Source organism: Sinohyriopsis cumingii, chromosome 1 (genome assembly GCF_028554795.1).
Source record: "Sinohyriopsis cumingii isolate HCF-2022 chromosome 1, ASM2855479v2, whole genome shotgun sequence".
Taxonomy (NCBI): Eukaryota; Metazoa; Mollusca; class Bivalvia; order Unionida; family Unionidae; genus Sinohyriopsis; species Sinohyriopsis cumingii.
The window spans coordinates 65,816,918-65,841,240 of record NC_142961.1 but is presented as its reverse complement, the minus strand read 5'-3'; the positions used below and the strand labels follow the sequence as shown (position 1 = coordinate 65,841,240).

The following is a 24,323-nucleotide window of genomic DNA, read 5'->3' as shown; positions in this document are numbered from 1 at the left end:
AACAGGAGACTAAATGGGCTTCTTGTTCTGGCCATCTCGATTTCATCATGATCACTTCTTCTTCTTCTTTTTCTACGGTCTCCTTACATTCCATCTCCAAAGTTTCTCCACTAGGTAAAGAGAGATAACAGTCTTCCATGGTTTCTAGTAATCTAGGATGACTTCTCTCAAACTGTTGATTTCTATGGTATTATCAAATTCTGCATACAGGATGACGTTGACTGTATCGTCCAGTGGCTTTGCAAACTGAAGTTCCACACGAATCTGGCCTGATTTTATAGGGTGGAAATGTCCCTCGTCGCTGCCCTGGTCTGGAGTGAAATCGAAAGCCCACAAAGCATAGCCTCCTGCATAATCGTCGTACGTAATGCCGTGACTGGTGTTGGTTCCTAACTGGCCCGTGGCTTCGTACAAGGACAAGTACGATCTCAAGTAATTGTTCTTGGCAAAGTCGGGTTCGAAAGGTCTGGTACACAAGGTCTTGCCATCGCGACTGACTTCGATTTTCTTCACGTTGAAGTGCTGAAAGTTGAAAGGATTTTTAGCGAAGTGTCCGTTGAAGGTTGAATTCTCGACCATGCCAAGGATTAAACGTTTGGGTAACTGTCCTTGAAACAGATGATCTTCGATCATGGAATGATGGTTAGCGGGAATGGTGAACGTTTTCACTTCCACACGTCGTATGGGATACTTGGCGGTTGTTCTGCTCAACGTTTGACTGATGTCGTTACCTACTTTGGGTAACACTTCCACGCGTCGTACGTAGAGTTTGGCCTCTTCGATTTTGCTTTTAGGAGCCTTAGTAGCATCAGCCAACAAATGGAAAGCGGTACTGCTGCGATTCAGTCTGAGGCGGACATTGACCCCGTTCAGCAAATACTTCTCTTGCAACCACATGTCCAAATGCAAACGATCCATCAGTTCTAAACTCCTCTTCTCTAAGATTTTGATTTCTCTTTGCTCAAAGCCGCTATTGGTTCCATCTAAAAGGTCGAACTTGCCCGCTTCGTCAGGTTCCCACAGCACACAGGCATTGAGATGAGTATCCTTGGCATCTATTCCGTACGTCAAGAGATTCTCCAGGTAGGCACGGTAAGGGTAAGTATCCATGCTGCTGCTGACCAGTTTGTTATTCAAGTACAAGTCCACTGAGCTGAACAAGGAATGCATGAAATTGTTGACGGGAGCTATATTCTCAGTGTCATCTATTCCACCATCATCCTTATCTAGAACTTTGACTTTTAAGTACAAGTAACTGCTATTCAGATCGATGTAATCTTCGGGCTGTCCTTTGATTTCAAACTCGATGATAGCGGAATCGGTCAATGAGGAGACTGGGTGAAATTCCACCCACTGGGATTCTTGCATCGTCATCATGGTGGGGGGCATGGTAAACAGATCCAGTTCCGTTTTGGAACAAGCGCAAGACTCTCGGTGCATCATTTTGTTCTGTTCTTTCTCAATAATCGAAAACGTCTAAGTCTCGAACGGTTCTTCTTTTCTTGGCCTTTCTCGCTTGAAGTCTGGTGAAAGGGTATTTTCTTCGTCGTCTCTTTCTGCCTTGTCCTTGTTGAATGCCTGACTCGGTAGCGTGCAGGGCATTTATAGGTGTGTCTCGTCGACCTAAAATGTCTTTACCCGTTTGCAGCAAGACATTTTTGCCTGCCCTCATGAAGGCTTCTTTAGGGTTTTGTTTGTCGATGATGACATTTTGGAGAAATTCTTTGCCTTGCGTCAGTGCCGCATCTTTCAAGGCGTGCAATCCGCGTGTCACCATCGGTTTCAACACTGGGACCACCGAACGAAAGGCCGATTTTAACATGTCTCCTAAACCGTGTCCTCGCTGTCGAGCAACCCCTCGGTACACTGGATACATGACTTACTTACGAGTCGTGAGAGAACCGTTTTCGAAAATGGAGTTTCACCGTGACTTTTCCTTTGGTGAATGGAATATTTTGTCCCAAATCTCCTTTTATAGTAATGTTGACCGTGTCCAAATACGACTTGCTGACCGGCAAATAGTGAGGATGGACAAATTCGCGGTGAACGTGGACCTTCCTCGTCAGCGTTCGCGGCAGAATCCACTTTGAAAGGAATGACACGCAGTAACGGTACGGAGGTGTGTCCCACCACGTTGTACTCCACCACATCGGAATACACAAACATCAAATTCAGTCCTTGGTTCAGTTCTACCGGGGTACGAAATAACTTGCTAAAAGACTCGTTGTCGTAAACGATGGGTAATTCGTTGTTATTGAGTATGATCGTTCTCATGTTCATGTCTCCGCCCAACATGTCATACAATTCAGGACAAAATAAAATGGACATGATTTTACTCCGCTCAAATTTCATCAAGAAGCGACGAGCTACTTTGTGGTACTCCATGGTGACACTTTTGTTCTTGACATTGTCAAAAGCTTTCCCAAACACGCCATTAAACTTGGTAGCTATGGTGTTGACCAAATGTTGACCACTGAAATAATAGCCTGGGAGAATGGACAAGTGGTAGGTCGACTTTTGAGTTTTCTCATTATAGGTTTTAATGTCAGATATGGTAACTCTCTTATCCAACTCCTGTTGCAATTGCTCGTCAAGAACTTCCACATCAAATTTATTTTGATTGGGAAGGACATTGAGGACTTGGGTCGGGTGAATCATTTCTACTAAAGCCACTTCCCAATGGGCTTCGTGATCTAAGGGGATGGCTTGAGGTAATTTGGCCGTGTAACAGCACAACGTGTTGTGGGGAAACACTTCCATGGAACTGTCACTGGGTAAGGTTAAGTAAAATTGGTTTTGGTGACTCATAATTCCAGAGTTCTGTGGCTGTCCGAGGGGTTACTGGACGTCAGAGGCGTGTCTCCGCCCAAAATGGGGTTCTGGTTGTAGTTGTTGGACTGGTGACTGACACTGGCACTGGACACAAGGTTCCCGGGGTTCCCGTTCGAGGTGAATTTCAGGGAGGGATTGGGAAGCAGGTAACCGATGCAACTGCTCAATAAAATGGTCCACAATTGTTTGTCTCCTTGTTGCAAACTCAAATTGGCGATGGCTGCCCCGATGACACAATACACCACGAAGATTTGGCAGAAAAAGACGATTTGCGTTTTAGGCACACGTTCTCCACACCACACCCACAAGGGTTGTTTTTGTAAATCTTGCACAGAAGAACTAGGGGAAGAAGGACTGGTCGACGTAGCTGCGTCTGATGTGTGAAAGGGCATGATGGTCACTTCTTCTTTTTATAGTCGATGACTTGCGAAGCGTCGATCCAAGAATCGAAACTGGGTGGATATCCTTTCCAACGTACTTTGACTTCTTTGACACGTCGTTTGCCCACTTTACGGGTTCTGCGTTCGAGAATGCTTTCGATGTCGTACACGTCGTCTTCTTTTTTGGTGACACGTTGTAACTCGGGAAAATAAAACGTTCCTTTGAGTACTTCTCCGTTCATGTCTTCCAATTTATAGACGGCAGGATGACGGCCATGTACTCGTCCAGTGACGCGAAACAGTTCGGTCGTCCAGTTAGGTAAGTAACCTTTGTCGAAAGTGCGTTTGGTTTTGCCAATGCGCACCCAATCTCCTACGGTCAACTCTCCACTTTTCTTGGGGACAGCCCTCGTCGGGGACGTACCAAACAGACGCTCAAACACCAGCACTTCGTTGTCGGGAGTCACGTCTTGCGGGGCACGTCCGATGCTTCGATGGTAAGATTGGTTGTACGCTTGCACCAAGTGCGGTAAGATGTCGATGTACTTCAGAGTGTGGTGATGCGTAAAATATTTCCACATGCGTTCTTTCAAAGTGCGTTGAAAACGTTCCACGATGCTGGCTTTGGTTTCGGGATTCTCGGTGGTAAAAAAATGAATGTCACGTTTCTTTAATTCTTTTTGGAAAGCTTGGTTCAGAAATTCGGTGCCTTTGTCCGTTTGCCATCGAAGAGGGTGACGACCGCTTTGTTTTAACACCCGTTGCAGGGCTCGCACTAACTCGCTGCTGGATTTGGAAGTCAAGGGCACGACCCAGGCAAATTTGGAAAAGACGTCGATGACACAAAACAAATATTTGTAGCCGCGATTGTAGCTGGCCAAATGAGAGACATCGGCTAAATCGGCTTGCCATTGATGATCGATGCCTTCCACTCGGGTGCGACTTCTGGCAAACTTGCGTCGAATGGGTTTGTGTAAAGTGTAGGTAGCTTGTTCTTGTAACCATCGTTGCACTTGAGGTAAACGGAGACTTTTCAGTCGCGTTTTGGCAGCACGATACAATTTTTGAACTCCTGCGTAACCTGCAGGATGGGAGGGATCGTAGTAAATGCTAGCTAAGACTTTTTCCATTTTTTTGTGTTGATTGGTGTCTTAATAAGGCACCCACTCTTGGAAGAGGCTACTCTTTTTCTCTTGGGGTATTTTCTTGGATTGCAAGGCTTTGCGTGTGCGGCCAGCAATAGGTGTCGAAGAGGAGGAGGATGTCTGAGCAGGGGATATCGGTTCTTGTTTCACTTCTGTCTTCACTTCTGTCTTCACTTTCTTTTTCTCTTGTGAGGAAGAAGGGGTGGCCATCATCTTTTTAATCCATCCAATTCTGGAGGTAGGTGGTGTTGTTAACTTGCGTACTTTTTCTGGTGGAGTTTGAAACCCTTCTTCTTCTTCTTCTTTTCCTTTTTCTGTCTTGGTTACGGGTACTGGTGGTACTGGTACTGGTACTGGTGATGGTGCTGGACTTTTCATCAAGGTCTTAAAATCTTTCAGAGTGGGAAGAGCTGTTTCGTCTAAAGCTTTCTGGTGAAAGAGTTGCATTCGTTGCAAGAGTTGACCGTACTTTTGCGATTTTTCTGTTTCGGACAAATCTTGGCGATCCATCAAGGACTGCAATTCGTGTTGTAACTGGGACATCTCGCTCAAATTGGGATTGGGAGGTAAATGCGGGGTGCGTTGTTCTTGCCACCGATGGTATTCCATCCATCGTTTGTAAGGCACTAAAGCTAGTTTTCGTCCTTCCATGGGGTTGTCAGGGGTCGATTCTGAGATCTTGGGACTTCCGAAGACCTTTTTATCTTGCTCCCACCAGTCCTCCCAACATGGTTCCCAAGACTCCTTTCAGTATGGGGCCTAACAAGAGAGGTAAAATGCCTCCACGTTGGACCAACATCTTCTTTTTTTGACGAATGGGAATTTTCTTTTGAACCATTTTCCGAAGAACGTGACGATGTTTGCCTAAGCATTGTTTCTGGTGTTTGGACAAAGGGATCGTGCCTTTCAAAACGTTCAAACAACATTCGCACACGGTATCGATGACCTCTTTGGAGGCCGTTTGAATGAGTTTTTTTCGTAGGGGTGGAGAAGCTTTGGACAGGACAGATAACAGGTCCCCATGTTTGGCTAAACGTGGTGGTAGTCCTTTCCTTTTCTTTCCTTGGGGTTTTCTGGAGGGTGACATCTTTGCTTGTGGGTTCCGGGACATTCACCGAACAGACACTAATGTCGATGACTTAACGCACACCCTTTTATCTTTTTTTTTTGGGACTATCGCTTTGTCATAAAGGTGACAATGTTTTTCCCAAAATCGCCAAGGAATCCTCCCCTTTGTTGACGCCTCTTTTTCTTGGAACGACTGTGTCTTTTCTTAGGGTAACGTCGATGCTTGGCTAAGAGCTTTGTCGGATGACGCGTCTACCTTTGTCTCTTTCTTTTGTGGCTTCTTGGAGGTGACATCTTTTTACAAGTTCACTGATACCCCGACTTGGTCACAGGTCTTTTTATACTGGAACGCGTCGCCACTGATTGTCTTTACGTTTTATCAGTTTGAGGACAGGCATGACACGTCGTGCAGGGGTACGTAACGGACTAAATCGAGCCAGTTCTTGCTTGGACAAATCCAGTAAACTTTGTAACATGCCCGATCTTTCATGGACTTTGATTTTGGGAGAAGGTACTTTGTGAGCAGCAGCCACTGCCGCTAAATTGGAGGGTCCTGCCACTGGGGAAGTTCTTTTGGGGGTCATCAACGGAGAAGTTCTTGGTGTGATCAACGTCTCCAAGTACTCTTCAGTTCCTGGTGACATCAACGGAGAAGTGGATAAACGTGAGGATGCCGGAGACGCAGTCACTGCCGTGGCAGGTCGTGGTTTGCGAGTGTAAGGTTGCGTCCTGGCCGAAGTGCCTCTCTTGCGACTAGTTTTCTTCTTCTGTGGACTTTTCTTTTTCTGAAGACTTTTTCTCTGTTTCTTTTTCTGGGGGCTTCTTTTCTTTTTCCGGGGTGGTGTCTGGTAAGAGGAGGGTCCTGCCACTGGAGAAGTTATTCTTCTTGGGGACTTGGTCTTTTTCTTTTTCTTCTTGGGGCTTCGTTGAACTTTTGTCTTGGGGATAACTTTGGGGGCATTAGGATCCCATCTTAAGAGTGAGCGAATGATGACCCCTCCTAGAGTACCGCTCCCTCCAGGTTTCAAAATGATTTGTTTTTTGGTTTGAGTGTCGATGCGGGGATCGGCCAGTTGAACCAAAGCGACTTTGTTTCGATCGAAAAAGCGTTGGGTTTGATGAGGAATCTGAATGATTCCTTGGAGTAATTGACGTGCCGTCACCGTGAACCATCGTAAGACTTCTTTGAGACTAGCTTCTAAGACACGGGCTCGTGTTTGTGGATCTTTTTCTCGACTGATGCCATACAAGGCACGAATCAATTTGACGGGAAGATGCGACTGAAGGGACGTCATGTTCACACTGTGTGAGACAGACGAAAAAGGGTCTGATGTTTTTATAGATTTTTTTCATGGGAGGAGTGAAATGAAGTCGAGGACGGAGACGTGTACAGGACAGGCCCTCCGTCTTGGCACCAGTGGTGAAACAAGTGGGTACGAAATCGCAAATCCTCGGGGGTTGTAGGTTTCAAATCGACGAGTAAATAGGCGTGTGGCGTTTGAGTGGCATCGTCGTACGCCTGAGTCAGCCAAGGCGTTCCTAACTGTTTGGCTAAGACTTGCACTTGCGATTTATCTCGAGGGCTTTTAAACAAGACCACGTAATGCGCATTGAGACTGATGGTGCGATGGGCTTTACTTTGTTGAAACAAATTTTGGGTGATGTAAACGACACTGGCATTACGGTGATGCCCTTTGCGCGTAAACCACAATTTAATTTCTTCTTCGTCTTCTCCTAACATGTCGTCGAAAATGACCAAATGGGTTAGACGGGAGTCAGAGACGATGCCATCGTCTTCTTTAGGAATGCCTTCCACAAACACGATGGAATCGCCTTGACTTTCTCGCAAGAGGCTGTACGCCGATTGCCACTCTTTGTAACACCACACGATCCGTTGAGGGGGTCGATCGATCAAATGATGTTTATGTTCGATCAAACGTTTGACGAATTCGGTTTTGCCTGAACCGCTAGGTCCAGCAATGAGCATGTTAAAGGGATGGCGAAGATACAAAGCCTCCCAACTGGCACGATCTAAGTGTTCGTCGATGACTTTGACAGTAGAGGAAGAGGGAGCAGAGACAGCAGAGGTAGCCATGGTGTGAGAAATGTCACTTGTGACACGAAAAACAAACAAGACAAGAGTTCATATACTTTTTTCAGAACACGTTTATTGAATGTTTCAAATATGAACACGAAAGAAAAAAATACATACAACCCAAATAGTGATGTACAGGAATAAAAAACACATCAAAACAATCAAAGTGGAATATAAACAAGTGTCTGTACAACATGTTTTGGGTAACGAAGATGTCCTAGGGACAGTGTGTAATGTTCTTACAGTCTCTACATGAGGTATTGTCACACAAGTGTCCTCCCGGAATGACCTTTCAGGCCTGTCCATGACAGTCCTGTCCTGAAGCGAGTGGTTGTTCTCGGTGACGGGTTCTTCTGGCACCGTCACTAACACAGGTTGAAAAGTAACTTTTTTCCTTGAACAACTCTCGTGCATACTGGGCCACTTCTTGGGCCCAAGCCTCAAAACCCCCCTTTTTCCAATCACGAACATCTGTCCAATGGGGGTGTAAGTCACAAGCTACACACACATCGTCATACACGTCTTGGGTAGCTAAAAGTTGACGAATCTTTTTTTCCTGTTGAGGTCGAGAAGTATCCAGATGAAAACGCAAGGTTTTGAGCAAAAGGAGTTTTTCGTGACCATTTAAGGCCATGGAGGTGGTAAGTACTGATCGTAAAGAGTCCACAAAGAATCAGCTGGTAAACGAAATCCCAGAAAACAAGTCACTAAGACACACACCACTTGTCGTCCCAAATTGAATGGATACAGTTCTTGTAATAATTGATGGTAATGATCCACGGTTTGAATATGGTCATTGAGTTCCTTCCACGGAATCTGTTGAATGATATGTGACATAATCCGTGGCATGGTAACTTGATTTTATAGTGTCTTTGTTTCGGAAGCAATAAAGGTAATTTCTAACCAAACACGTTCGTTCTCCAGTAGGGAATTTAAATGTTACATACTGTAACTGAAACGTCAGAGTTTGTCTAGATGTTTCGTCTTTTTCTAAGCAGATTCCATGTAACAAATGTTGGTAATTCTTTAACTCGTCTTCCTCAATACGTTGCAGTAAGTGAATCTCCAAGTAACCAAAATTACGAACGTCTAGCCCATCATCATTCATATACTGAAAGTATTCAACAAGGTCTGACCAATGAAAAAATTTCTGACGAATCAGTCCTCTTATACCATTCAGGTACCAGTGGTTAAAGATCTGGTGACGTAACGGATGCAATTGTTCTTTACGTTTCACTTGTATTTTCACCAACTCTCGATAAATCCTTTCTCTCAACTCCTCAGGCAAGCCCAAAATGTACTCTTGTAAAGTATCCATAAGTATATACACTGTTTTTGGAATCGTTGGGTGGTGACCAATAGCCTCGTTTAACTTTGTGCCTAATGTAATATCCACTCATAATCAGTCTTCTTGTACTTTGGAACAGAGCATAATTTAAAAACGGATGAATCACTTTGAGTTTGCGTTTCACTTGTATTTTGATCAGTTCTCGGTAAATGCGTTCTCTCAACTCCACAGGCAAAGCACGAATGTTCTCTAGCAAAGTATCCATGAATAGGTCATACTAAATCCTCTTTGGTCTGACACAAGAAATGTACTCTTTGCACAAACATGGTTTTACTTCAGTGTCGAATTTAAATCGTTGAGTCACTAATCTACACATTACAATTCGTTCAGAAGTTTCCTCTTTCACCAAGTTGACATTGCGTGAAAGATGTTGGTAATTCGTTAACTCTTCCTCTGGAATTCGATGCAGTACGTTTACAATGATGTAACTACAATCGTCCATACCAAACCAATCCTTTTTAAAACTAGAGGATCGTTGATCAATGTCTGTCCGATGGAACACTTTCAATTGAATCAATCCTTGTATAGCCTTCAGGTACCAGTGGTTCAAACACCGGTGACGTAACGGATGCAATTGTTCTTTACGTTTGACTTGTATTTTAACCAGTTCTCGATAAATGCGTTCTCTCAACTCCACAGGCAAAGCACGAATGTTCTCTTGTAAAGTATCCATGAACAGATTATTATGGTAAGAAGTTACTTCAATGTCTCGGTCCCACTAAGGGTAAGTAATGACAATTCGGTGACCATCGAGCATGTTCAACGTAGGCCGAATCTTGCGGTTCCCAGTGGTGAAATGACACACCGCAACTGAAGCACTTGACTTTATCTCCTTCGCCCAAGTAGAAAAATCCGGCTCTGGCTAATTCTTCGGGGGTCGGTCCTCCCAGATACTTTGGCCATTTTCCTTTGAACGATTGAAGACGATTTTCAAAGTCGCAGTATTCCGACAAACGCACAGGGAACGAATATTCGTCTTTCACAGGTTCGTTTCGATGAGTGTTGGGTGACAGGAACAGGAGTTTGCTCAGGGCTGGATGACATCCGTAGGGGGGTAGACGTGAAGGTGAACATTCCCCTTTAAAACGAAACCCAGTAAAATGTCCAAGAGGACGAGCAGCATCGCTTTCGCATCCCACAGGTTTGACACGCACAGCATCACTTTCCATGATAGGGGTAGGGGCACTAAAGTTCCCATGATGCTTTACGGCATCGCTCAGGTCACAAGGTACAGCATCGTATCCATCGCAAGGCTCACAATCGCACTCGTCTGCAAACTCCGTTACGCAATTACAATGGTAACCACATGGACAATCGCAGTTTCCTTCCGGACATTTTCCGTCGCAATGTCTGGGTCTTATCCATCCAATATTAGTCACACTAGAGGAAGATACAACTTTTTTACAATCCCCAAACTGGGACGATGTCTCTTTCAAAGTATTCATCTTGTTCGCTCGGTCTTGGTAGTCACAATGAACTATCGATCTTGCCTAGGGTTCCTTTTTTATATACAGACCAATACCGACGTGACCGTACGGCAACGTAAAGTGATTGGGAAGTCGCACTCGCTTCTGGTACACGATTTGATAGACTTTTTCCAAGGGTCGACTGACGATGTGGTGAGTGGGTAAACGTACAATCTTGTTCGGTTGGTAAGTGGTCACTTTAAAGTTTCCATCCTCTCCCGATTGCAAGGCTTCTTTCAATACCCCAAAGTTGACCACTCGACTGGTACGATAATTCAGAGTCAATCCTTTCACTTTGCACGTCGTGTGCACTTCTCCTTGTTTGTCCCGGTATTCGTAGCCGTAATTTTTGGGACCGCCACTGACGAAACTTAGAATCTTGTCGTCGGGATGCTCGTCTGTCCAGGCTCCTAAACGGTCTCCTTCGATGTTAGGGTGATGTTGAATCGGGTGATGGATGTAAATGCAACTGTCCGTGTCAAAGTACAGGACGCGTTCTTCTAACAGTTCTAAAGCTTCGTACAATTTTAAGCGAGCATGGGCTGTCACGTAAGCCGCAATGATGACATTTCCAAAAGGGTCGTCTTGTACAAAGTCCAGATCTTCTTCGTAATTGACCAAGATCAAATTCTCTCGAACGACGTCCACGTGTTTCATGTATTTGGTTTTGTCGTGAATCATCTGGAAGTAGCGGGAAGGTTCTGTCAAATATTCCGTCTTGGGTAAACACGGTCGTTGTGCCATTTTACCCCACAAGCAATTTAACATCACTTTGGCAAACGATCGCCTGCCTTCGTTTTTCTCGATGTGGTCTAAAGTGATGCCTTCTTGTTCGTAGTATTTCTCTTTGAATTGTATTTGGTCTTCGGGAGTGTGACACCAGGAAGGATAGCCGCTGGCTTCTTGCTTCAGTTTCAAAAAGGCATCCACGTAGTCTGCGAAAATGCCTTTCTGCGTGGGGTCACCCTTGTGGTATTGTTGTGTCTTGGGAAAGTGGCAAATTTCGTACACTTCTAACAGTTGGTATCCCATGTCCAGAGCTTTGAACAATTCCACGCTGACCCAGGTTCCCGTCAAGGCCCGTTCTTCCTGGCTGTGATGACAAGGTTGGTCTTGGTTGCACGTTTCGGCACAAGTACGGCACAAGGGAAACATCAGTTTGCCTTGACAATGGTGAGGTAAGACGGGATGGTATAGGTTCGTGGGAGGCAAAACTTTGCACTTGATCAAGCCTTCGTATTGTCGAATGTTTTTCAGGTCGATGTGTTCCGTCAGCAATTGCGGGTGCCCTACAGGAAAGCGACAATATTTGCACACGTAGGGATACAGCGAACACACGTCCAAGTATTTGATTTCTTCTCCTTTCTCTTCGTCGGCTTGGTACAGCAAACAGGTGGCATTGGTCCTTCCTCCGTACAAACTATCCCTCGGGTTCAGCGGATCCATGAACTGGTAACTTTCCACGAGGCGTTTAAACTCGGGATCGGTTTTCATACGGTGATCGTACTCGTGTTCCCACATTTCCACCACTTGGTATCCTTCCTGTTCCAACTTTAGGCGCCGCTGACAAGTGTCCTGGTACAAGTCTTCCATGGTTCGTTGCAAAAACTGATTTTTAGTGCCACGGTCAGGGTAACAGACGGGACATCCGTGAAATAAGCAACCGTTAAACTCGTACACGATCTTGGGGTTTTCTAAGTCCCAGCCATCGACCGAATACGTTCCGATGGTCTTTTCGCCCCCTCCGTTGCGGGCATGCTGAATCCACTTGTCTTCCTTGTCGCACAAGTAATGTAACCAACGTAGGGCTTTGACCGAGTATTGACGTTTGACAAAGTGGGTCGTTTGAGGGCTGATGACAGCTACGGTGTTTTCAGGCATGAATCGTTGTCGATACACTAAGGAACACGCTTTGGCAATGGTGCAAGCTTCTTTCAAAGGATCGACCCCTCCGTGTTCCATGAACAGTTCTCGAAATTTTCCACAGCAACGCCGTAAAATGTCCACGTCGGAACGACAATACTTTAGCATTTCTTCCTGAAAGTCGAAAGGGTCAGAGGCATGAGCCTGGTACCAAGCGTAGAAAGCTTCTCGTTGTTCGGTACGCATGTTGTCGGGGTCGTAATAGTGAGCCTCAGGCAAATGGGGTAGAACGGCGTGTTGATTGGCTTCCGTATTGAAAAAGTGTGGAAAGTACCCTTTAGCCATTTCTGTCATTCCAAACGTTTTAGGCATTCGACTCAAAGGCATGGCCAAGTAACTCATCGAATCTTTAAACTGCACTTGTCCCACTTGCATGAAAATGATTTTGGCTCCGTTCAAAGTCACTTTAGGACGCTCGGTGCCTTGTTCCGTATAGTATCTGAGAAGAAACTGTCCATCGTATCCGGAGAAATTGTGAGCCATCACCGTGGCATGACGATGACAATCTCCGTAACGTTCGATGTCCTCTTGGCTCCACGTCTTGTCGACGGGGTCTAAGACCCATTGGGCAAAATCGGCTAACGTGTTTGGTCCCCGAAAGATTTTTTCACGCCCTCCGGGAATCTTGCTGCAGTGAGGGCAATGACTGAAGATAGGTTCTTGAATGCACTTCTCGCACGCTCGATGAGCCACGCAGAAATTAGGAATGTGAATGCCAGTCTCTTGCATGCATTCGAAATCGAAAAAGATGAAATTGCCTTTCTTCTTGTGACCGTCCTCTTTCTCTGGTGGGGGTTGGTATTTTTGCACGTAACATTCGTGTTCCAAGTCCACGATGTGGTGACAAATGTGACATTTTTTCTTTCCTGAACATACGTGTGCCTTGGTATTATTGGTACGTATGACTTGTTCACACGTAGAGCACAATCTCAGGAGTTGACAAGCGCATTTTTTCTGTGAACCTTGCGTCTTCAAATGTTGTTGGTAACAGGTAGGGCTGACAAACGTGCGCAGACAAGTGGAACAAGGCACTGGTTCTTCGCTCAGACAGGGTGAAGAGGCCAAACATCCTGTGCATTTCGATCCACAATGTTTGTGTTGCTCTCGATTGTTATAACCATGGTCACATTTCTCACAGTAATAACCGTATCGCAGGAATGCAGTGATACTGGTAATGGTATCGAAATGGTCATCGTGATGATAAAGGTGAATGTATTTTCCGTCCTTAAAGTCTTGGCCTCGAAACAACAGAGACCCACGCACTTCTTGAGGGTGCACTTTCAAGGTGTATCGTGGAGCTAGGGCATCTTGCAATTTTTGCATCTCAGGAATGCCACAGGGTGCGTCTTTGGACAGTCCGGCTTGTTGTAACAGGAGTTCTGCTTCGTTTCGTTGTTTGGCTCGATAGGAACGTTGAATAGTGTTCCAGGTTCTTTTCCATTCTACCGTGTCGTTCTTGTTGGCATAGGTTCGTCCCACCACGATGGCACGGGCTAAACACATCTGGTCATGAGGGTTGTTAATTCGGACGAGACTCGTTTTGGTGTTGCGAAGGTCGTCCACCAATAACATCTTTTTGCGTCCAGTCCCTTGAGGAGGAGAGACGTGGGTCATGTCCAGTGTGGCTTTACCATCGGTGATGTCAAACTGATCATTAGATTGTTGTACGTGTTGAATCTTGTCCATGACTTTGGAAGCAGTCAATTCTGCAGGGGTGCTAAACTCGATCCAAACAGGGGATTTCAAACCGTCGTGTTGTATGGAAATCTCAAGCGATGGTCTTCTTTGGGTTGACATTGTCGCTTGAGTGCAGTGAGCAAAGAATCCCACACCTCAGTGATGAACACTTCTGCTTTCTCTAACGGCACTTCAGCCTTGAAATCTTTAAACTTCACTGTGTATTTGTAAGCCGTGGTTCTAAATTTTCTAGAGGAGCGCTTTTCCGTCTCTCGAATGGAATAGTAATTTTCAGGGTTGACTAAGGGTGGTGAACTTGTTTTAGAGGGTTCGGATTCTGGTTCACTCATGTCCTCTTCAAAATCACTGGCATGAATTTGTGCCAAGATTTCAGCCCTGGTACGAGGCGATAGATCACGTTTCTGCCTCTTACTTCTCGAATGAATGGGATCGTTTCATCTTGAAAGCAAAAAGTCAAATGACTCAAGTTCAAACACCATGAGCTACTTTATAGTCATAGCAGACCAGCGTATATAAAAGAGTGTGTGTCTTGTCCTTTCACTATTCATTTCACTCTCAAGCCGAGCACAACGATGGAAGAGACTAACCAGATGGAACGTTTCGTCAGAGCTTTGCGAGGGGTCATTAGAAAATTCTCTTCAGACCAGCCTACGGACTACTCTCCTTCCTTTCGAGATAAAAGTCAAGATACTTGCTATATCTGTCAGAAGAAAGGGCATTGGTCTTCAGAGTGTCCAGACCGTCAAAAACGAACAAAAACAGGGACTAAAAAAGACAAAAGTCAAGATACCTGTTATTATTGTAAAGAAAAAGGACATTGGTCTCCAGATTGCCCAAAAAAGAAACAAGAGGAGTCAGAACAAAAGAAGGATTCTTCAGAAGAAGAGAGGGATTCTTCAGAAGAAGAGAGGGATTCTTCAGAGGAAGAAGAGGAAGAAAAAAGACAATTCTATTTACAAGAGGCAAAGAAACAGGAGAAGAAGAAAAGAAGAAGGGAAGAAAATGAGGAAAAGACGGTGAAGAAATTTAAAAAACAGAGAGAGTAAACAAGGAGAAAGAAGAAGTCAATGAACTTTTTATTAAAGTGTTGTGTTGTGAATTGTGAATTGGATTGTAAAAAATGGAGAAAAGAATAAATGAATGATAAAAGGTAAGTGTCTTTGAGTTGTGATTTTAAAATAAGAAGCTACACTCACGCACTCATACACAGACACATACTATAAGGGTAAAATGGGTGGGGTTTTTTTTTTTTGAGTTATTGGCAAATTGAAATTGTATTTCTTTTCGAGAAATGTGGGTGGCCCTGAAAAGGGCCTTTTTCTTCATGGTGAAGGGGTGAGTTTAAGCAATCAACTTTAACTGCCTTATGCCTTTGCCACGGCCAAGGCCTACTTCTGGACTGCGTAATGTTGATGATGATTGGGTTGAAATCACTAAGGGTGGTACGGTAGGCTTAGTCACAGGGTTGACGTGTTTAGCTCGGGAAGGTCGTATTCTCTTCGGTCGTGATAAAGAAGTCTGATACATTTGTTTCAGACTTCTTAACTCCGCTAAAATGTCCAACAGTACCGTGACCGTTTGATTTTCACCCTCTTGTTTCTTTGCTGCTACTTCTTCTTGCTGTTGTTTTTTTCTTACCTCTTCTTCTTGTTGCTGTTGCTGTAGGAGAAAAGCCTGTTCCGCTTCCTTTTGTCGTTGTATAAATTTCTCCAATTCTTCTTTCTGTCTCTGTCTAAAATTCTCCACTTGCGGTAATGAAGAAGGTAACGAAGGTTCCGGAACAAATTCTTGCGAGGAGAGAAAATCCACAAAATCCCAATTCACCTCTTCTGAAAGTAAGTCCGAGTTCCCTTGGGCAGTCTCCCCTGCTGGTGCACCCCAATGGATCGTTTTCTGAGTTTCCGTCATGTTGAATCACTGTCGCATAGATTGACTGCACACAAGCGCTAGCGAATCTATATAGACTACGTGACGTCACAGACTGCACTCTTCGGATTGGATGCGGGCTGACTGAATTCTGTAACGCGTGTTCGGATTGGTGAATGAACTCAATCCGTTTCAATCCTTCCTGTACCTATAAATAAGCGCCGTTCACTGCATTGATTCACCTATTCTCGGAGCCTCAACATGTGGACAGACGTTGAATCTTCAACCCTTGTGTCAACAATGATGTTCAGGACGGACATGCTCATGTATGTCCGATCCAAGTGGACCGTTGTCCACAGGACCAACAGCAGTCTGTGGATAAGAAGAGTCTATATAGAGAGACAAGGTTGCCTCAAGAGGACTCTGATGTATGGCCCTGCTGTAAGACGAAGTTTGAGGAAAAGAAGATGTCGCAAATGCCCTTTATGTTAAGGGCATATTAACATAAACCAAAGGCCCTTTTCAGGGCCCCATATATCTCGAAAAGAGATAGCCTTTCCATTGCCTACCCCTTTTTTAAAATTTAAAAAAAAAAATCCCATGTTAAATTCCCTTTGTACGTAAAGTGACCCACGATTTATTCCCCTGTTAAATTCCCCTTGTACGTAGATTGTCCCACGATTTATTCCCATGTTAAATTCCCCTTGTACGTAGAGTGTCCCACGATTTATTCCCATGTTAATTCCCCTTGTACGTAGAGTGTCCCACGATTTTTCGCCATGTTAAATTTCCATTGTACGTAGAGTGTCCCAAGGGGTTCTGTAATGCTAATTCCCACTGTACGTAGGGTATCCCCCTTCACTACTAATATGTGTTGACTCATTTCAAAATCAATCTTAATAATGAACCTGTTTACAAGTTTGGGGTAATTTCACATTTGATGATTAAGCCTGATGAGTTCTGTCGCAGTGAGAGGTATTGTGAAACATGTGAAATGCGAGGTGTTGACAGATAGATCTATATCGAATAGGAAATGAATGCAACGTAGAGCCTTAAAGTGTATACAAGGTATAGGAGTTGAACAATGAATTCATTCCGATTTTTCTATGTTCTTATTTAATGTTATTCTGCAGATATATTTAATGTTTTATTTAGATATAATTTGAGAGTTGGATTACTCATCAAAATTACAAAGAGCTCATTGACTTTTCATTAAAATGTTATTCTGTGATTATTGTTATTATTGTGAATTCATTCAAAAGAGTTCTAGACAATGCCATTGTTATACATTAATAATGTTAGTACATCAGCACATTCATGATATGGAATTCATATGAAACACCCTATTCTTTTGGACTTGGAGTATAACGTTTAGTATTTGTAACGTTTCCCTCTTAGTAAGAGGGGTGGTTAATTGGATTTGGCTGGAGTTATCTAGAGGATGACCTCCCTCGATATTATAGCCCGGCGGGAGTGAAAGAAGAATATAATTTCAACAGAGAACTCAGCGAGAATACCTGGAAGAAATAAAGCAATACGAGCCCTCTTTGACAAGAAAATAACACATTTAATTAGAACAAATTAATAACGCCAATTCCAATTCAAGTTAGATTATATCAGTATAATTTGACTGGCGCGTCCAATTTGTATTTATTTCATCATCATAACAAAAGGTGAAAAGAACGCAATGTCCACGACTGATTTGCATCACCATTTTCCTATCTTGACCGTATATCCACGTCTCCTAGTTCATCCTCGCTAAGCTGTGTGCTTTGGCCATTCATGGACTTACTGGTCCTTTTATTCTGACTTCGTCATTGTTTTCCTCAGACTTCTGTCTTCAGACTGTCCAGTCTCTATCCCATAAAGATGTTCCTTAAAGGACAAAATTACCCTAAATTTCTGTATACCCCACTCTCTAGACGTACATAAAATTCCCTCACGTTACTCAGAGCATGTTGGCTATCCACACACTGTGTAAATTCTGACTTAGTATGATAGGACAGTGACCTTGCTTCCAGTGGCAGGTCTTAAATTACCACGCGAGCGTCTATCGAATATTGCCGTATTCTTTTACATATGCAACTACATGTTCGATTGATATTGCATGAAATTCACAAATTGTAACTCGCAGCAATCCTTAACCTACAAGATTATTCAAACATTACAAAATCAGATATAATTAGATAAGTATCGTCCTAACAAACAAAGGAAGTTATTGCAAATAATCCTTTGAAATCCTACATATATGAACATTTGAATCGTATGCAATCAATTCTACCAATGAACTAGTAACTGTAAAATTAAAAGGTAAATTGCAAACAATTCTAGCATAAACACTTTCCATGAAAATGAATAAAATTAAATCGCATAACATCTCTAGCATCAACACTTTCCATGAAATTGAATAAAATAAATTGCACAAAAACTCTAGCATCAACACATTTCCATGAAATTGAATAAACGATACATATATGGAAACCTAATCATAGAAAACACATTTGTATAAAACAAACAATCAAATAATAGAATATTACTTGAAACTAAAATTGCGTACCTTGTTGATGTTCTCTTTCAAAACATACGCTTCCGAGCATTAAAACCTGTCTTTCTTTTACAAGACGGTCTCCTGGTCCTTTTCTTCTTTAACAAGGAGAGCAATATTCTCTTTAGGCCTCCTCCGAAGAATAGACTCCTCTTTCAGGAAATTTCAGACTTATGAATTTTGACTAAGGTCGTCACTTTAAAGTCTGATTGCTTCTAAAGTGCACGCCTTAATTTATTCTGCCCAATCGTAGGCAGCGGTCCCTAATTTTTCCCAAAGAAATAATTCCTTTCATCAGGTTTAGACAGGTCGGAATCTGTGAACGACGGAGCGTAACTATTTCCCTTTGAAAAATGATAAGTGGACATAAGTTCCTACCAAGCGGTTAGGGTTGGTAGCTCAAATGTTTACTTTGTAAGGGCCGTGTTAAGATAGCCCGGTCAATTTCACTTAGTTGGAATGCTGCCCCTTTGAAGTTTACACTGACATGGGCGAAGATGAACGAAGAAAGGTCGACGTGATCCCTCACAAACACTTTTCTGGCTTAAACGCGATAAAATGTTAATGACCAATACATTCAACTTTAAAGTTCACTGCAATTCAAATTTCAACACTTCACAGTGTTGTTTTCGATTTAATTCATAATACTATAAATTCCTCTTAAAGTTTCATTTCATAACTTATAGAACTAAATTATTTGTAAATTGTACAAAACTTAAAGGTGTTGCTACATTCAGCTCATTACTTTCAGACCACAGAATCGTAACAATGTTTTATTTTGAAATTTTACAGTAGTCTTATATGTATCTCATTTCCGCTGTTTACACTTTCTTGAGACGGTACCTTATCGAAACCTGCTTTGGACGGCATTCAGTATGTATAATTGTGTAAACATTGGTCAAAACAACATTCTACGAAATACTATTGATAAATATATGTAAGTAACGAAATATCTGTTATATTTCTTTAATAACATTAATAAATTTGATTTGACATGATGTTTTTATATCTTAGTAAGCCAAATTTTACATTTTCATATTTTCATTTGCCAGGATTTCATATAAGTAGGCAATACATAGTATTCGATTGTACCATGATAATCAGTGGCGTAACTACCTCAGTAGCTGCTGTGGGGCCCGGAAGTGTTTTGGGTACGGCCCAACCAGAATGAAAATCGTTTAAAGTGACAGTAAGGGGGGGGGGTGCAAAAAGTTGTATGTGTGGTCCGTGGTGAGATAGCTACGACACTGATGATAATGTAACAATATTATTCATTTACCAAAAAAAAATTCATAAGAAAATCTGATTTCTAGGTGTGCATGAAATTGTGATTCATTGTGAAAGTCTTATTTTATGAAGTTTGTGCTATCCTAATGAATTAAAATCATTATCGCTTTATATAGATGACATTGATAATATGGATATAATAGACAAAACTGCACCCACCCACATACATACACACCACAAATATATATATATATATATATATATATATATATATATATATATATATATATATATATATATATATATATATATATATATATATATAGGGCTAACGCCCAGTGATATATTATCAAGTCACAGTCATCATCTCTATGAAGTTTATGATAAAACAAATATTCAATGCTAGTAAAATCAAACAAATAAATTGCTTTTTTTTCGTTCCCTATCTCCAAGCAGATTTTGACTGAGGTGAAAAATGTCAGATTACATTTTTCCGAAGTATTCGTTCAGAAATGCATAGTCAAAAAAGGAAAATAATGCGGCATCATCTGGTAAATGTCCCAAAGGTAAATAAAGGACATTTATACAAGTAGAACTTCTAGGAAGCATACTTCCATCATCAAAAAATTCAATCTTGGGTGGCATGTAGTATCCTAAATCTGGTATCTCTGCAGATGCCGTCACAAACTGTAATATTTTCTCCAGCGTAACTTTGGCTTTCTCCGTTCCTCTTCTACCACCTATAAAAAGCAATATATATATATATATATATATGGTCTTAAACCAAGTGACAGAACAACGCGAAAACCAGCAAGTTTTGTAAAATTTAACAATTAATTTACTTCCATAGAATACGAAATGAAAATTTAAAAAAGAAAACTTGCAGTATAGTGAAATGGATGCCAAATAGTCATAAATGTTTTATCACAAGGCCAAAGATATAGACTAATCGGAGTGAATTCCAGTTTTTAATGTGCTGATGTACCAATAGCCGCTCGCTGATACTGAATGCCGTTGACAGTGCGGTGAATACAAAAATAGGGGATGGTGGTTGCGTGCTGAAGAGTGATTCTTCTAGCATTCTGTTCAGGAGTAGGTTTCATACTATAAACATAACAGCAAGTTTGTTATTTAATAAAATTAAAATGTTGTTTTCATGTGTTAATGCCGAATATATTTCATGTGAAACAAAAATCAATATATTTTATATTTGAACATGTGAAGCTCGCTGAAATGGAAATGTAACGTTTTTTATACTACTCAATGAAATATAACCGGTATTAACATAGAAAAGGACACACACACATATATATATATATATATATATATATATATATATATATATATATATATATATATATATATATCTGTGTTTGTGTGTGTGTTAATCGTTTATGCAAACCTAGCTAGCTGCCACAAAGAAGGATTGAACAAATTGTTTTACAATAAGTCGTAGAAATGTGAATGTAAAAGAAGAAAATGTCCACCTCTCTTTAGAGGCTATATAAACCTATCGCATCGAACGTCTCTCAAAATGTGTATATATTGGAGTCCTAGTAATCATGCTAATCTAACACAACATAGGTACAACGGACTGAACACAGATACAATTTAGATAGTATGGAGTAATTTAGGAGTAAACATGTAATATCATTATACTAATAATAATCTTTAAGAAACTAGTTCAATTATAACCATGGCGCAAACGAAAAACATTTACCACATATTTCATTTTGATAAATGTATATCTATAATCTATGAAATCAGAACTACCTCTTTCTTGTTATCTTTACAGATGTTATATATTTACCTGAAACTTCTTTAAGGTATGCTATGAATTTTTTATATGTTCCATCCTCCTTTAATCTTCTGTTAGATCCGATATCTGAGAATACTGGTTTTAGGACATGTATCAATTTTCTCTGTGTCAGAGTTGACGTTGCAGAAGGCCTGAAGAGATACTTAATACACGGCTTTCGGCGCATTAACTGAAAAGTAACATTTCAATACATAAAAAAGTTGTAATCGACCCAAACTGTTTCATTGGCAAGGTTGCAATAACAAAATGGACTTTGTACCATAACGTCTATTTGCACATAAGACTTTATTATCAGTTTGATTCTTATCTAGTTATGCGCATCTTCAGTTTACCTCTCAAGAATTGGAAAATATGAGGGGTACTAAATTTATAAAGCTTGATGAGATTAGCTGATATTCACATAATCTAATACATGATAAACTTATGCTTTTAAAATAACCGTAACAATATTTACAATCCTTATTTAATAAACAAGCTATATTGTATATTGTGGTCCCAAAATCACTGCCAAGATTTTTAGTGTATAATGATAACAGGTTACAAGAGTTTTATAGGTCCGGGTTACAGCTGCAGGTTTGGGAAAGTTTAGATACTCATTTGTGCTTATATCAACAAAACCAAGCCGATTTAAGCCATCTCTAAATTGTGCCTGGACTGGTGTTAAGTTTTGGGACAGGAGCGTTTCCAATTCTTCTTCTGTTAAGAAACATGGTAGAGGCCCGTTCTGCATCAATGACAAACCTAAAAATATTGTTAACAAGAATAGAATGGGTACCAAAGATGACGCGCGTGTGATATTAAATGAAAGATATATTTAAACCAAATGAATCATTTTTCTGTTTCACGCTTATTAACTCCAAAAACGAGGCAAAGCCTGTTAAGCAAGAAATGTGGGTCATCGCAGTCACATCTTACTAGGTGTTCAGATACGCGTGACACGAGTGCACGCCAAAAATAGCAATGTATTGACCATGCCTGCAACAATGTCGTGTAAACTGAAACTGAGGTATAGGAGCTAAAGAATATCAGAAATATTTTTGCTAAAACAGTTAGGATCGCTTTATATGTCAAGAGAGAGAGAGAGAGAGAGAGAGAGAGTATACTTTCGTTCAATAACAGAATGAAAGACCTATACCATTAATTTACACGACAAACGATTTGCTTTATCGATTGCTTACCAAATTGCAGACCAAAGCTATTTACAAAAATTAACATGAAAGCATATTGTGCTCTGCCTAATTTTCACATCGCAAATATGTTGTCCATTGAAGGCCGAATTATGACCAGCATAGTAAAAATTAAATCTACAGCAAGTAACGAAAATATAACACTTACCACAAACTAGTCCTGCACCAAAATAGTATTTTCTTTCAAGTCCACCGGAGTCATCTTTCAGTGTGTATGCACCCTCCTCAGTCATTTCAAAAAGTCTACATTCTTTTTTTATTATCTATTGCATCATATGAGTGAGGAACTCCTTCCTTGGTCCCCCTAGGTCGGAAGCCTCTTCTCCATAAAATATCACCTCAAGGGGTACCAGAAGGTTGGGCGCTTCCAAGATCTCCTCCATTCCTGTTGCAAACATATTCATCCGCGATACATAGATGGGTTGGGTTTCACCCTCCAGCGGTTCTGTTAATGATGTTTGGTCATATTGTCTTCCAGTCATTACAGATTTTTGAAAATAGCGCAAGACAGCTACTGGGTCATGAATGTCCTTGCTGTGGCAACAAAAAAGAGGAAGTCAAGGTGCTTAAATTACTGAATTCAGGTGGAATTTTGTAAACTAAGAAGGCGTCAATATATACTGAAACAAGAGAAAAGAAAAGCAACGGAGTCTAAGAATCTTAAAATTTGTCAGTTGTATCTAACTTTCCTAATTCAAAGGGCAAACACTCATTCATGTGCATGTGACAGTGAGAAATAAAGATATCCACTGTAAACATGTAATTGAAGCCAAGCTATATACATGAATTAATATATTTTACTTGGATAACAAAGCAGAAGATATCCAACAAGATTAACTAGTTAACGGATATATTAGCAATCGGTGCTTATCGGTGTGCGTGTGTTTGTGTTAAACCAGTCTTTAATATTAAGAAAATAGTTACCTTTTTGCAGATGGAAACATAAACAGGTCACTTGGCACAAAATTACATAGTCCAGCATGTAAAATGAACTAATTAGAGTTAGCTGCATCTTATTATGCGTTATTATGACTCATCTAGGCAAAATAATTTCCACTATCTCATATAAAGTAGTGTATCGCTGAAAAGGCACAGATTGGCCTCAAGAAGGAAATTTTGTTTTTCATATACTTTGATCAAAGACTATTGATCGATTTTATTCTAAGCATGAATGCATACAGCAACCATACAACATGACATGGCATCTCATAATTGGATCTTTCCGAAAAATATTTTTTTAAAACATCTTATACTTCTTCCAAAATCACAGCCATGTTGTCAACTAAACAAGAAGACCTGTAATTTGTCATTACAGTATGATGCAGATCACCAATGTTGGGATGTCCGGTTACATCATTATGATGTTCAGTGTTTCTTGATCCAGCACCATGCTCTTCACTGGTACGGTGTACTGTTGCTACTATACCAGCATGCTCGCTAGTCCTTGAGTTGGGAAACATGGCCACGACATTATCCTGTTGTCTGATAGTTGGAACTGTGGGTACATTACTGTACATTGCACCAGTGTTGAGAGGTGGGTCTACAGTACTGGTTGTTGTGTGTTGTTACAACACTAGGCTGCTCACTAACGTTAGCTGGATCATCGCTGAAAATACATAAATATATTTACAACATTTGACAAATCAGATGATTATAGATCGATTCAGATTTATGTCGTCCTGTAAGTTTCATAAAAAGCATATGCATTCTACAAGACATATATT

The 24,323-nt window shown here is 41.4% G+C and overlaps 1 protein-coding gene across 1 annotated transcript; it reads right to left on the bottom strand.

The window, feature by feature from the left end:
* Positions 1 to 19,934: 19,934 nt before the first annotated feature.
* LOC149807028 (uncharacterized) lies at positions 19,935 to 24,105 on the bottom strand. Its single transcript, XM_089950686.1, has 4 exons — positions 22,870 to 24,105; positions 22,087 to 22,153; positions 21,404 to 21,581; positions 19,935 to 20,333 (listed from the first exon to the last, which is right to left on the bottom strand). Exons 1-4 carry the CDS (start codon positions 23,079 to 23,081, stop codon positions 20,077 to 20,079), a joined length of 714 nt encoding a protein of 237 aa, XP_089806812.1. The 5' UTR covers positions 23,082 to 24,105; the 3' UTR covers positions 19,935 to 20,076.
* Between the last annotated feature and the right edge of the window lie 218 nt (positions 24,106 to 24,323).

Coding starts and splice junctions, on each gene's coding strand:
- LOC149807028 (XM_089950686.1), bottom strand. CDS start 23,081: ATGACTGGAAGACAATATGACCAAACATCATTAACAGAACCGCTGGAG. Junction 22,154..22,869: donor GAGTTCCTCACTCATATGAT/GCAATAGATAAT, acceptor CAATATTTTTAG/GTTTGTCATTGATGCAGAAC. Junction 21,582..22,086: donor GAAGAATTGGAAACGCTCCT/GTCCCAAAACTT, acceptor GTTACTTTTCAG/TTAATGCGCCGAAAGCCGTG.